This window comes from Mobula birostris, chromosome 9 (assembly GCF_030028105.1).
Source record: "Mobula birostris isolate sMobBir1 chromosome 9, sMobBir1.hap1, whole genome shotgun sequence".
Taxonomy (NCBI): Eukaryota; Metazoa; Chordata; class Chondrichthyes; order Myliobatiformes; family Myliobatidae; genus Mobula; species Mobula birostris.
Window position 1 is genome coordinate 113,548,378 of NC_092378.1, and position 15,766 is coordinate 113,564,143.

The 15,766-nt window shown below is 40.2% G+C and overlaps 1 protein-coding gene across 1 annotated transcript; it reads left to right on the forward strand.

Moving 5' to 3' along the window:
• The first annotated feature begins 5,073 nt into the window (after window positions 1-5,073).
• Window positions 5,074-11,092, forward strand: LOC140202980 (NADPH oxidase organizer 1-like). The gene is made up of 8 exons (XM_072268637.1): window positions 5,074-5,159; window positions 5,301-5,381; window positions 5,470-5,545; window positions 5,788-5,968; window positions 6,118-6,320; window positions 7,697-7,795; window positions 8,791-8,923; window positions 10,261-11,092. Exons 1-8 carry the CDS (start codon window positions 5,097-5,099, stop codon window positions 10,949-10,951), a joined length of 1,527 nt encoding a protein of 508 aa, XP_072124738.1. The 5' UTR covers window positions 5,074-5,096; the 3' UTR covers window positions 10,952-11,092.
• Window positions 11,093-15,766: the final 4,674 nt, after the last annotated feature.

Here is a 15,766-nt window from a genome sequence, read left to right on the forward strand (position 1 = left end):
GTACTGCAAGCAAACTTGTCTCTGAACTCTGGACCCTGAAAGTTAATGCCGCCCTCTGCAACTGGATGCTTGGCTTGCTGACCCCCATATGATCAGATTCTGCTCTAAATTTATCTACCAATTTGCAACTGATGGGCCGCATCAAATATCAATGAGCTGGACTACAAGAAGGAGATCAGAGTCTAATGAAATACTGTTATGACAACAGCCTTTCCCTCAATATCAACAAGAGCTGATCGTTGACTTCAGAAGATGGGGTGGGGAGGAGTGGTGCACAAACACCTGCCTATATTGACGGTGTTGAGGTTGAAAGCTTCAAGTTTCTAAGTGTGACCATCATCAATGGCCTGTCCCGGTCCAACCACATAGGGGTCATGGGCGAGAAATCTCATCAATGCCTCTAATTCCTCAGGAAGTTAGGAATTCAACATGTTCCCATCAACACTTACCAATTTTTATCAGTGCACCATAGAGACTATTCTGTCTGAACGTAGAACGGCTTGGAATAGCACCTGCTCTGCCAGTGACCACAGGAAACTACAGCGATTTATGGACACAGCTCAGCACATCACGGAAACCAGCCTCCCTTCTATGGACTTTGTCTATACTTCTCGCTGCCTCAGTAAAGCAGCCAAAATAAGCAAAGACTCCTGAAATCCCGGACATGGTCTCTATTCTTCTTCCCCACACCCCCTCTCTCATTGGGCAGAAGATACAAAAGCCTGAAAGCACATACCACCAGGCTCAAGGACAGCTTCTATCCCACTGTTACCAGACTCGAATGGACCCCTTGTACATTAGGATAGACTCTGAACTCTCCAATCTACCTCGTTATGATCTTACAGTTTATCGGTTACCTCCACTGCACTTTTTCAGTAGCTTTTATACTTTATTATTGTACTCATTGTTATTGTTGTACTCTATTCTAGCTCAACGTTCTGTGTGATCCTTATGAACGGTACGCACAACTGTCTTTTCACTATATCTTGGCACTTGTGACAATATGAAACCAATACAGACAGCAATACCAAAAGTTCCAAAGGCTCATAACCCCATTCATTCTTTGGAGCACACCTCTGTTTGCATAGATATCTGCAAAGAAAAAGAATTTCTGGATGTATATTGTATACATTTCTCTGACATTAAATGTACCTATGGGTGGGGTGGGGTGGGGTGGGGTGGGGTGGGGGGGGGCTTCATCTCACTTCTCCCTGAAATGGACAAACCTTCTTTCTACAACAGTAATCTCACTGTCCAGATTCATTTACAAAACACAACATCTGTCCTGACAACACCACTCACAATATTATGTTTAAAAAAAAGTCCCTCTTCATTTTTAACGATACCGTTCTGACACATTAACATCCCTTCTAAATAAGGAGCTTATAACTGTAAATAGTACTCGCTGTGCAATCTCATTAGAGCCCTATATAACCGAAGTATAACTGCTCTACATTTCATTTATTATCTTCAGCAATAAACGATAACATTCTACTAGTTTTCCTATGTACCGCCTATGTCAGCATGCTAGCCTTTTGCAAATCATTACCTATGATTGCTCTGCAATCTCTCATCATTTAGATTATATGCGTAATTTTTTAGCTTTCCTGCCAAAATGTACAATTTCACATCTTCTTTTGCTAAATCATTGCCCACTCAGTCACCATGTTGACATTTCTTTGTTGCCTCCTTAGGTTTCCTTCAAATCTTTGTTTCCTGTCTTTCTTGGTGTCATCAGTAAATTTAGCACCCATGCCTTTTCTGCCTTTTCCTGATCATTTATAGAAATTGCAAAAATGGTGAATCCAGCATTAAGACCGGTACAAACACAACCTGCTCATTACCCAGGGCTGGCCTGCACACTGGATATCTGTTTCCTGTTGAGCAACCAATCTTCTCTCCATGTTGGGACAGTACCTGCTGCACTAACTATTTCCCACAAAAGCTCTTGGTACAGCACTGTAAGGAAGGCCTTCTGTAATTCTAAGTGCATAGCTGCCCCAGGAAATCAGCTAACATATCATGGACTCTCCCACTTTGGTCACTCTGTCGTGTCCATCCCCCACTTCTCAATGGGCAGAGGAAGCAAAAGCTTGAGAATAACTCCCACCAGGCTCCAGGACAGCTTCTACTCTGTTGTGATAAGACTCTTGGATAGATCCCCTGTGAACATCTCTCTATCTATCTCAGCACGGCTCATGCTCTGTATTCGTCTACACGCTCTGCACTTTCTCTGTAACTGTAATACTATATTCTGCATTCTCTTTGTCCTTTTGTGCTCCCTCAATGTATTTCATAGGATGATCTATCTGGAAGGCATGCAGTCAGAAACTACTTACCAAGATTATAACAGCCGTCATTTCCTGTAGTAGATTAAGGAAACAAATGTTATATTTGTAACTTACAGTGTAGTATATATTTGTAACTTACAGTGTAGTATTAACAGAAAATTCCCATGACATATTTATGGTTATGACTGATCTAAATGTCCCTACTTCAGTAAAGGCCGATCAAAATAAATTAAAGCAGCCATTTCAATTTTGTAAAATGGTTGCTAGTGAATAAATCATTTTTGTTCTCTCTTTCACTCAAAGATGCATAACTTCGTGTACTGAAATATTGCTGAGAGAAAAGTATTGCTGAGTTCTATGAGAGAAAATATGCTTTGCTGTACTGTGAATCAGAAGACTGGAATTTTTAATATTACAAAGACGAGCAAATCGTTAATCAGGAAAATAAAACACTGGCAACCTATCAGCTGCAGGCAGAGTTGCAGTCAAGGGTGTTGCGAGTACTAACCTAAACCAGATAGATATCCACGGGGACTGTCAGCAAAGGTTTACACGCAACTGATCACTAATACATTGAACTGAATTGCTGGGGTTACAAGAGTGGGTGATTTTTGGAGAGATGTACTTACGTAGAAAATATTTGCAGATTTCATGGAAATGGTGATAAATTAAAATCAGTTGGTTAATTAAATAAGTAAGGCAACAACGTAGGAGAAAATCATTAATTATGTATCTGCCATAAACTCTGTTCTCATTTCTTCTTTCGGAAATAAACCGGATTGGGGATAGGTTTGCCGCAAATGAGGCCAATGCGCAAACTGCAGGCACGTCGTGAGATGGGAAGGTGGTGGTTGATGAAAGCAGGAGGCTGGGTAGTTTGTGCCATGGTCCACTCTGTCCATCAATAACACAAATGCTTTTTGTGTTCTGCATGTATGGCCTACAGGTTCTCAATACTGTCTGGAATGCTCAGTTACCACCTTTTGTGATCATCTGTCTCAGGGGTCAGTGGAGTGGTAGCGTTTCTTCAAGATGCCTTCGATGTGAGATTTAAATCTTTTCCCAGCCTACCTAGTGACAGCTCGGAAGAGAATTCTCTCCTGTTCATAGTACTTATTAAAGAAAAATCTGTATCGTTCTTCATTATCATATCAAGCAACCAAGTGGAAGAATAAATCATATTCACAAAACTCCAGGTGAACAAATCAATAGACTAAGGGAAGTTACATTATTCCTTACAATTATTGAAAGTTGTTAGAATCAGAATCCAGTTTAATATCACTGCTATACTGTTTGTCATGAAACTTGTTGTATTGCAATACACAATAATAACCATAAACTACAATAAATAAATATATATATGAAAAATAAATTAAACAGGTAGTGCAAAAAGAGAGGGAGAAATACAGAGGTAGTGTTCATGGATTCATTGTCCATTCAGAAATCTGATGGTGGAGCAGAAGAAACTATTCCTGAAATAAGGACTGTATGTAGGTATAGAAGCCCAGGTTTTAGAGTTTGCTAATTAGTCATGAGGGTATAATTGTGCTGAAGGCTGAGTTGTAAACAATAAAGAGCAGCCTGGCATAGGTATCACTATGGTCCAAGGGATCCAAGGCCAGGTGGAGAACCAGTGAGACTGCATCTGCTGTAGACCTATTGTGGCAATGGGCAAATTCCAGCAGGTCCAAGTCCTTGCTTAAGCCGGAATTAATTTTAGCTATGATAAACCTCTCAAAGCACTTCATCACAGTAGATACAAGTGCCATTAACCAATAGACATTGAGGCAGCTCACACAACTCTATTTAGGCACTGGTATTTTTTTAAACTAATAAAGTTGAAATTAATTTGAAGTGTACAATAAGGCATGTTATATATATTTAAAATGCCAAGAGGCTTAAGTTGTTCTTTGCCTGGAATGGAATTGTGAGAATAAATTTAGAGGTTTAGGATGTAAATGATTTACATGAAGTCAGCCTTTGGAAAAATCTTTCCAACCCTTAGAAGGATAGCTTTCCGATTATCTCGAACAATCTCTGGGAATGCAGTGTTTCACATGCACTCTGGTAAGGTCACAGAGTCGGTAGGGCTGCCTTGTGTTAGTAACTGCCAAGAGTCACTCACAAGCAACGACATGAGCTGCTGAAATCACCGGGGTTGGCAGAGTGTCGGTCTCCAACCAGAGCAGAAAACTGCCAAGTTACTTCTTAGCAAAGGGGGAAGAGGGTCATATGCATCTCAGAGATCATTTGGCAGGGCATGGGGCGGAGGAACAACCGGACCATGTCAATGTCCGCCATTCCAGTGTTCCAATACTTCATCTCAAACTGGTCCACAGCAACACAAGCCTAAAGAACGGTCTCGGCCCGAAATGTCTTTTCCTTGGATGCTGCCTGATCTGCTGAGTTTCTCCAGCATTTTTTTGTATGTGTTGCTTTGGATTTCACAGCATCTGCCCATTTTCTCACACTTGTCCATTATTTACTTATTGGTTGGGTTTGGTTTCCTGCCTACGGGATAATTTCTCGAATATTTTGCAGCCTACCCGAAATTTTATGATGGAAAACATTTCCCACTGCAGGTCACGGAAGTAATTACCGTCACTGTAGAATTTCCTTCCAGCTAACAACAGTAGACAAGAACTTCAGCACATGACTACGCAACCGGAGTGGAATGAGCATTGAGACTGCCGGCGGTAACGTCACTTGGCTGGGAAAGAGGGAGGAACAGGTGTCCCTATAAATACTCAGTAATCAGTCACAAACTCAGAGCTCTGCTGAAGCAACAGACTACTCGGAGTAAAGATGTACGGAAGATTTCCGCTCAATGTTCGAATCATTGGATTAATACGACACAAAAAGCAAAAGGTAATCTGTTTTATAACTATACCGTCCTGTATTATTCGAGAATCACGTTAAAATGTTATCCTCCTTCCCCGTGTTCTTAATAGTTCTATCAGCTGTATGTTAGTATTTATACGTAACTTACCTTTTTTTAATCATTGGCAGTGTTACCTTGCCTCCGTTCTGTGGTCGGATCGAAATGATGTTATTGTGTATAGAACGTTTGACGAGATTAAGAAACTCCATGTAAGTATTCCAAAACTAGATGAATTTTAAACAACCCCTCTTCCGTTGTGCTGGCATATTTATCTATTTCACTTCTTCTGAATGACAGAAAACGGTTGTAAAGAAGTACCCGTTGGAGGCAGGGCGCATTAAAAAGTCGGATCGAATTATTCCAAAATTCCAAGGTAAGATCAATGTAACCTTGAGATCAAAACACAAAATTAAACTACGGAATTATGTGTCTTGGTTTTGGTAAATATTAATAAAACTATAAGAAATCATCTTAATTCTTGATAAACTTTACATGCCTCGCGTTACTTTAAAACAATCTACACGTCAATTTGTTCAGTAACCATCGCCAGAAGTGCTTTACTTATTAGACTGCTGACCTGAGTTCAGGATGTGAAGTACTCTGCTTACCTTGCAGATGTTTCCCGGAAGGAAAAACGACGGACCCAAGTGAGTAAATCGGTGCTCAGAATGGGCAGACTGGAGAATTACTGCTCGGAGCTATTGCGAAGCAGTGTTAAAATCCCAGAGGATCAAGATGTTATCCAATTCTTCCTCCCCACCGAAAGTGACCTGGCGCCTTCTTTCCCCTCGGACAGGTGAGTTTAAGTACAAATCAGTCCAGCCAAAGAGTTATTAGGGGTTACTTGAATTTGAACCTGGTTACCCCTGTATCAGATCTCTAAAGATTATTCCCCATTGATCAATTGGCCGGTTGTAGTGATACAAACCTTCTCTTTCACTGTAGTGTTATCATCATGCCATCTGCAATCGGACAGAGAAAAAACACATGGAGGCGCACAGGCGCGAAAACTATCGAAACCATCACGCAGCCGATGGCCTCGGAGAGTTACAAATGCATTGCGACTTATGAAGGAAAAGATACCAGGAACAATCCGTTTAAGGTGTTGGAGGACGAAGTAGTTGATGTCATTACCAAGAACTCATCAGGTATCTTTTAAACAAACCCAGACATTCTCTTTGTAGTCACATCACGGGAGGAGATAGGAAATCGATCATTTAGTTCGAGGAACACACACACACAATGCTGGAGGAACTCAGCGGGACTACTGAAGGGTTTCAGCCCGAAACGGCGACTGTGCTCTTTTCCAGAGATGCTGCCTGGCCTGCTGAGCTCCCCCAGCATTTTTGTGTGTGTTGCTCGGATTCTCGCATCTGCAGATTTTCTCCTGTTTGTGATTTAGTTTGAGAACTAATTGTAATACAAAGTGGTTTGGTTTGGGATGAGGAGACTCGATCAGCTCTTCTACCGGAAGGTTCCAATTCTGCAATTTCAATGAAATGTATTTTGGAGAAGGTTCTTAATATTCCATTAGAAAATATTAATGATATAAAACAGCCCTGATTACGTGTGGTGTGGCAGAAACAATGTTCTGTGGCATTATAGATCACTCTAGTAATTACATTGAAGTTACCAGAAAAACACAAATCCAAACGTTTTTAGTTGATGGTTCCTACTAACCATTTGTGTAGCTGTTCAACATTTCAACAAATGTAAGAACTAGTATGTTTTATAATTCATTTTATTAAAATGAAAGTGATAATTACCACCAAAGCAGATAATAAGTTTGATGGGAGTAAACCAGAAAACAATGGAAATGTTCATCAGACCAGGCAGCACATGTAGGGAAAAGCAGAACTAACATTTAAGGTTGATGACCACTCATCAGAAACTGAACCATTAACTCTGTCTCACAATGCAGATCAAGTATCCAACATAAAGTTAACTTTATTTTTCACATGTACATTGAAACATTCAGTGAAATGTGGTGTTTACGTCAAATCAAACCAGTGAGGATTGTGCCAGGCAGCTGGCTGGTGTCACCACACTTCCAACACCAACTCAGCATGCCCACAATTCACTAACGCTAAGCGTACGTCTTTTTGGAATATGGGAGGAAACTGGAGCCTCCGGTGCCCCCGGAAGAAACCCACGCAATCATGGGGAGAACGTTGAAACTCCTTACAGACAGTGGCAGGAATTGAACTCCAATCCGCAATTGCAAGTGGTACAAAGGGAAGCACTAACTGCTACATACTATGTATCTATAGCTGTAGAGAATATTTCCAGAATTTTCTATGTAATTCCACTCCCTCCCCAATGTCTGCATTATTTGATCACAACAATGAATGTTTGATTTAGATATTCACATAGAAGATAGAATAGTACAGCACAGTACAGGCCCTTCGGCCCAATGTTGTGCCGACCCTCAAACCCTGCCTCCCATATAAGCCCCCACCTTAAATTTCTCCATATACCTGTCTAAAACTTCTTGATCTAAAATGTCACAACATTTGTTTTGTAGGCTGGTGGCTCGTGGAAAATGAAAGGAAGCAGTTAGCCTGGTTTCCAGCTCCTTATCTCAGGAGTCTCTTGTCTGGGCCATTGGAGAGTGAGGTAGATGGTAAGTTCACTATGTCTAGGCATCTCTTTAAGTACTGGAGTGTCACCTAGAAGCAACAGAAGATTCTGGAGAAAGACAGTGAGTCAGGGACGACCCAAAGGGGAAATGGATGGCTGACATTTCATGTCTGCACTCTTCAACTGCCCAGTTGACCATCCATTTCCCTCCATGTAGTCTGCTCTACTCTCTGAAATCTTCCAGTATTTTGTGTGTTACTTCAGATTCCAGCATCTGCAGTCTCGTGTCTCCATGTAACACAGAAACTAGATTTAACAAAAGCAGCATGGCGCAATTTGGGATGAAATCAATTCCAAAGGACTGTAGAGACATCATTTATATACAATCTCTGCAGTATAATATCCAAATCTCTTGACAATTTCTAATTTGTATTCTCAAAAACTTACATTATTTTGCATATTAACTAGAATCAGAATGAGGTTTATTATCTCCAGCATGTGTCGTGAAATTTGTTAACTTAGCAGCAGCAGTTCAATGCAATACATAATATAGAGAAAAAATAAAATAACAGTAATAATAAGTAAATAATGAAGTTACTGTGATAGTATTTAAGGCAAGTAGACAGTTGTAATTGCACACTTGTTAACTCGTAGACTTTATCTCTTCTCCTCAACCTTAATCACCTCTTCTATCTTTTTCTTAATTTGGCACTGTTTGGCATCTATGAAAGCAATCACGCTGTTAAATTCCAGAGTCTGATTTCATGCTACATCCAGGCTGAAATAAAATGCCGAATTAAGACCCACATTTTGAGATATTAAACCAAAATATCAATTGCATTCTAGAAAATTGTCTAAAATTGTCAAGATGTGCTTATTCTCTCCTCTGTTACCTTTATAATTGACAAATGAAAGCCAATTAAGATCCCTGTATATTTTGTAGTTCTTATTTAAGCAGAAGGCAATGTCTTATTATATTTCAAATAATTATTTAGCAATGTCAGCATGTTTGAAAAAAATAATTTTGGTCTTTTTTAGTTTCTGCAGATTATGAATCTCAGTATCACGCTATTCAAAGCTATGAAGCAAAAAATGAAGATGAACTATCCATGCATGTTGGAGCCATGGTTGAAGTCTTAAAGAAATCTCCTGATGGATGGTGGCTTGCCAGGTTTGTCTTCCTTTCTTCTTCTTTCTTTTTAAATCTTTTTATTGAATTAGTATATACAAGGTAAAACATCCACCAATACGTTGTTACGATATAGATATACAAGAAATATTAATACAAAAAAAACAATGCAAACAACGTAGGTTAGTTATAAAATAACAAGGTAATATAACAGTATACTAGTTTTCCATATAAAACGATACGGAGAAAAATAACCCCCAAAAAAAGAACTACCGTGCCACGAAGCTACAAAGCAAAGCAATGGGCTAACTAGGTAAATAGTAGACTTAAACAGATTAAACAATCACGTCCTCAAACCCGACCTCCACTAATAGCAGATAAAATCCACAAAGGGAGTGTATATATGATCAGAGAGAAAAAAATAGTTACATTAAATGAAAATATTGAATAAAAGATCTCCAGGTCTGTTCAAATTTAACTGAAGTATCATAAAGATTACTTCTGATTCTTTCCAAATTTAGACACAGTATCATTTGAGAGAACCAAAAAAACGTATTTGGGGCGTTAATCTCCTTCCAATGTTGTAAGGAGATACACCTTTTCGCCATTAAAGTAAGAAATGCAATCATTCTACGTGCTGAGGGGGATAAATTACTAGAAGTTTTAGGGAATCCAAAGATAGCAGTAATAGGATGGGGAGAAATATCACTATTCAAAACCTTTGAAATAATATTAAAAATATCTTTCCAAAAAGTTTCCAGACTCGGACAAGACCAAAACATATGGGTCAAGGAAGCTATCTCCCCATGACATCTATCATAAAGAGGGTTACTATGAGAATAAAAACGAGCTAATTTATCTTTAGACATGTGTGCTCTATGGACAACTTTAAATTGAATTAAGGAGTGTTTGGAACAGATAGAGGAAGTATTGACGAGTTGTAAAATATGAGCCCAGTCATCCGCCGGGATAGTAAGGCCCAATTCCTTTTTCCAGTCAGTCCTAATCTTATCGAATGGAGCTATCCTGAGTTTCATGATAGTATTATAAATAATAGCTGTGACAAAGTGAAATAGCTTTTTAAAAAGTTTATCATCGTCCCATTCAGGATATCTCAAAATGCTTCATAGCAATTAATGTTATAAAATTAGTTCCCACTGTTGTTGTTTCAAGTATTAATACTCAATCTTCAAAACACTTTCATTATATCAAGGCTTAGCTAAATAGGAAACGGCATCGTGACTTTTGGAGTCTGGGAGAAATTCTAAATGTTCTCTAATTAGTATCAACAAGTTACAAAGCATTAAATTTACCACTGTGCATTTTGAAAACTGTGAAGCATCTTAAAGACTAACTTTCATGATTTTATTGATAAACAGGTATAATGGACGGTCTGGATATGTCCCATCTGTCTACCTTCAGCTGTACAGAAACCCGCATTCAAAATTCCAGTTCCTCACCAAGGCAATCATGTACAATTCTACCCCAAACCTCAGTCTTCCCGACAAAGATCCATATATTCAATCAAGTAATGCAGATCCAGACAATGCTAGACATTATTTGTCAACTACAAACACCAAAGATGTCACAAAAAGACTGTATAAGCAAAGATCAATATCTATGAACTGTTTGAATGATGAAAACATATTTGACAATGAGTTAAACCTTCATGATGCAGATGAGTCAGAAAATTTGAGTGATGATGGTAGCTTGTCCACTGTAAGGTCAAACAGGTCACATTTATCTCAAGGCAGCAGTTCAGACAGTCTCAACAGCTCTCAAAGTTCTGCTGGCATATCGGAACTGCTTGAAAAGAACCAAAATGGAGTTTCTCAGCTCACAAATAAAAATCTGAATGATTCTGATGAGAAGGGCGGTGATTTAAGAAACATCCCTGAACCTTCCACAAGTGAGAATAACTCTACTGCAAATCAAATGCCCAAGATACCTCCAAGACCACAGAGAGAAGAAATATTGACAAGATGTACAACCTTAACCAAGAACATGATTATGAAACCCCAAAATCATTTTGCCATTAAACATTGCAAAAGAGTTGAAATCACTCATTGAGAGTTTCAGTGAGAAAAGAACTATTGTTTCTATTCAAACAATATGCAAGTTAACAAAAGTATGCAGAAGCTGCAGTTTTTATATATTCATTTGGAAAATTGGTAGCCAGATTTTCCATTATCTTATTAAATTTGAAGATTTGTTCTGGTTAATGTGCCATTTTTTATTTAAACGATTTAATATTTCAATCCCTAAATTCTGTCACAAAGAACACTAACTACCACATTAGTTTTTTAAAATTTTTCAACTGCATTGCAGTCTTTATCTTGTACCAGGGAAGCATAGCAGTTAGTGTGACGCTATTAGAGATCAGAACATCGGGGATCAATCCTGGCGTCCTCTGTAAGGAGTCTGTACGCCCTCCCCATGAAATGCCTGGGCTTTCTCTGGGTACACCAATTTCCTCCCACCGTTCAAAGACGAATCAGGTAAGTTAATTGGTCACTGCAAATTGTCCTGTGACTAGGTAGGATCAGAGTTTGTGGGTTTGCGGGTTGTGTGGCTCGATGGACCGGAAGGCTCTATTCTGTGCTATATTTCTAAATAGATAAATAAACTGAGGTGGTACTTAACTCTACATACTAGTGCAATTTCAATGAATATGATTATGTAACTCCAGAATTATTAAATGATTCTAGAAAATCATATAGTGAACTGAACATTGGAATAATTTTAATAGATTAATCATCATGAATAAATGTACATAAATTTAATTTACTTAATTGAGTAAATTAATCAATACAAGTTGTTCAATGAATTAAATTAGTTCTCAGTTAGAGATACCATATACAAGTTTGAGAATCAGAAAAACCAACTCCAGACTCTGGAAATATGACGTAAAAACTGAAAATACTCCGCAGATCAGGCAGCATCTGTGGAGAGGGAGACAGAGCCAGCACTCAAGGTCGAAGACCCTTTGTCAGAACTTTCTTTGATCAAGAAATGTGAGGGAAATACAATGGTGTTTCAATGAAGCTTAAATGTAAACAAGTGTTCTATTGGAAGCCTGCAGTTGCTGTAATTTTTTTTAAAATGTGGATCTACCATCAGATACTTCTAAAAGGCAGCACACCATTACAATGTTTGTCCATGCTAGTGTGTAAACAACATAGTTCTTTTGCTGCTCCCGAAACAATCAAATATACCATTTTATTACATCAAAATTGTGAAAAGTTAGTTCAATAATGTGAACTAATACACTGTTAATGGACAACTGTCAATTGACAAAAAGCTACAGGATATGACTACAATTCCCTCGTATGCTTTTTCTTTCAAAATGAATTAACAAAACATTGAGTATCCAGTAAGGGTTATACTAAACTTTCAGTAACTGTAACTTGTGCCTTCACCTGTTAAATTTTGTGGTACCTTCACTTTGTGCAGAAATCGGGCATATGAACAAACATTGTGTACAATTTACAGATTGCAAGAACACTACGTTGTCACCTATTGAAAGGAAAATCAATAGCGCTATTTATATCTGAATGCAGTCGTTAAGACAATTGTTGAATTAAAATTTGAATGTATCGTATTTTCCATAATGGAAAAAAGACACTTTTTCATTATCTATCACCTACTTATATTAAGACATGTTACCATGGAGGATAAATATTTTGTTTTGCTTATTCTATCCTCTGTGTTTAGGTATTACTGGTTCCTTTGTTCCATTGTATACTTTCTGTATAAATGTGTTAAATTTACCATGTATATTATATTTTCAAGTTTTAATAAACTTATACAAGTATGTGCCATGTGTAAATATGCTTCATTTATTGTCTAACAGAACTTGTTTGACTTATCTTGGAAAAGAAAACAACTTCTCATCTATATACAGCGTTGGTTATTTAAATTATTGTAATACAATCAAAAGCTACTCCTCGTCCCCATTTTAGATTCACAGCACCTTCAGTAGTTTGATTTTCAAAATCCCAGATAAATGACCCATTAGCTTGGCCAGGGTTTAGAGCAGCTATTTGTAGCCATGGATCCACGGCAAAATGTCTGTAGGCAGCATTGCGTGCATCACAGGAATCTACAGTGTTAAAGACACATTTAAACATAGAACATAGAATGGTACAGCATAGTTCAGGTCCTTCAGCCTACAATGTTGTGCCGACCCTCAAACCCTGCCTCCCATATAACCACCCACCTTAAATTCCTCCACATACCTGTCTAGTAGTCTCTTAAACTTCACTAGTGTATCTGCCTCCACCACTGACTCAGGCAGTGCATTCCACGCACCAACCACTGTCTGAGTAAAAAACCTTCCTCTAATATTGCCATTGAACTTCCCACCCCTTACCTTAAAGCCATGTCCTCTTGTATTGAGCAGTGGTGCCCTGGGGAAGAGGCGCTGGCTGTCCACTCTATCTATTCCTCTTAATATCTTGTATACCTCTATCAGTCTCCTCTCATCCTCCTTCTCTCCAAAGAGTAAAGCCCTAGCTCCCTTAATCTCTGATCATAATCAATACTCTCTAAACCAGGCAGCATCCTGGTAAATCTCTGTACCCTTTCCAGTGCTTCCACATCCTTCCTATAGTGAGGCGACCAGAACTGGACGCAGTACTCCAAGTGTGGCCTAACCAGAGTTTTATAGAGCTGCATCATTACCTCGTGACTCTTAAACTCGATCTATTCTAGAACTATTTTCACAAATACAAACCTAGATCAGTGATCTGCCATCAACATATTCTTTAAAATGATTTCCACAAACAACTGCCAGTTTTAGTCTGCTTTTTACTTAGTTACTTTGATCATTTATTGCTCAATTAGGAAAACTATAAACTCAAGCAAATATTTGTGCTTCCTTATTATCATGCTTGTTACGAATAAAACGCAGCCTATAAAATTCTAAGTAACAAACACACAAAATGCGGGAGGAACTCAACAGGTCAGGCAGCATCTATTGAAAGGAATAAACAGATGACATTTCGGGCCAAGACCTTTCCTTGGGACAGTATTTCCTCCAGCATTTGGTGTGTGTTGCTTTGGATTTCCAGAATCTGCAGACTTTCTTATGACTATAAAATTTAATTTTTCTGAGATTGATGCACCATCAATAACTCCAAAAGTCTGGAAGTAGAGTAAATACTGAAAGGCTTTTATTAACAGTAAAATGTGACCTCCAGCATGCTGAGTGTCTGCCCCTGGACTGAGAGGAGGAGCCATGGCCCAATCGCCTTTATTCAGGGGTCTGTGGGAGGACCCACAGGGGCAGTCAGCAGAGGGGCGTGTCCAGACAGGTAACCCAGTTACAACATATGTATATGGTTTACCACATTCACCCCTCCTTTGTTTAAAAAGAGTCCCGCGGGGTGAAGTGACGGACAATATTTAAAACAAGTACATTTACAGGTCAAGTCTACCAGGCGGTCGAGTCCGTCGCTGTGATCTACATAGCACCGGTGGTGATTGCATCGGCGACAGCGGTTGTGCTGGCTCCGGCCTGACTTGAGGTGCCAGCACGTTAAGCGTCGGTGGAGGGAAGGGGGCCCTTAAAGTCAACACTCAGTCACTGATTGGCTCAGTCAAGGGGCGGGTGTCCTTGATGAGTGGTGCCTTTTCGGGTCGGTAGAAGTGCGGTTTGCACTCTGCGCAGACTTGGCAGTCCCTGGTCATCATCCTGATCTCCTCAAGGGAGTAAGGCAGGTTCCGGGCTTTCACGAAGTGGAAAAGCTGGGTGACCCCCGGGTGGCAAAAGTCTACATGTAGGGTGTATAGCCGGTTGATCTGCGCGCTGGCGCATGTTCCCCGGGATAGGGCATCGGAGGGCTCGTTGAGCTTCCCAGGCCTGTACATGATGTCATAGTTAAAGGTGGAGAGTTCGATTCTCCACCTCAGCATTTTATCATTTTTGATTTTGCCCAGCTGTTGGTTACTAAACATGAATGCGACTGAGCGCTGGTCAGTCAGCAGGGTGAACTTTTTGCCCGCGAGATAGTGCCTCCGGTGCCTAATAGCTTCCACTATCGCCTGGGCCTCTTTCTCCACTGCTGAGTGCCGAATTTCAGGGCCTTGAAAGGTATGGGAGAAGAACGCCACCGGTCTTCCCACCTGTTTGAGAGGGGGAATGTGGTGGACTTGAGCAGGGGGCGGGCCTTGTCTGCGTAGTTAGAGACCCATTGGGCATAATATGAAAAGAAGCCCAGGCACCTTTTGAGGGCTCTGAGGGTGTTGGGAAGAGGGAGTTCCAACAGGGGGCGCATACGGTCGGGGTCAAGGCCAATGACTCTGTTCTCTATGACACACCGAAGGATAGCAAGTCGGGTGGTTCCTAACACACACTCGTCCTCATTATAGATGAGGTTGAAAGCTTTGACCGCGTGGAGAAATTTTTCGATGTTGTTGTCGTGATCCTGCCAGTTGTGACCACAGATGGTGATGTTATCCAGATATGGGAACGTGGCCTTCAGTTGGCACTGGTACACCATCCATTCCATTGCCCTCTGGAAGACAGATACGTCATTTGTGACACCGCAGGGGATGCATAGGAAGTGATAAAGCCTGCCGTCCACCTCGAAGGCGGTGCAAGGGCGGTCCTCCCGGCGGATGGGGAGCTGATGGTAAACAGATTTTCGGTCTATGGTCGAGCACACCTTGTACTGTGCTATCTGATTGACCATATCCGCGATGCAGGGTAGAGGGTACGTGTTGAGCTGTGTGAACCTATTGATGGTCTGGCTATAGTCCACCACCATCCTATTCTTCTCCTCGTTCCGAACAACCACCACCTGCGCCGTCCAAGGACTTGTGCTTGCCTCAGTGACCCCCTCCCTGAGCAGCCGCTGCACCTCCGACTTAATGAAAGCTCTG

Excerpts from the sequence above, each read along its gene's own strand:
- LOC140202980 (XM_072268637.1), top strand. The coding sequence starts at position 5,097 with ATGTACGGAAGATTTCCGCTCAATGTTCGAATCATTGGATTAATACGA. Across the intron at positions 5,160-5,300 it reads TACGACACAAAAAGCAAAAG|TGTTACCTTGCCTCCGTTCT; the intron begins GTAATCTGTTTT and ends AATCATTGGCAG. Across the intron at positions 5,969-6,117 it reads CCTTCTTTCCCCTCGGACAG|TGTTATCATCATGCCATCTG; the intron begins GTGAGTTTAAGT and ends CTTTCACTGTAG.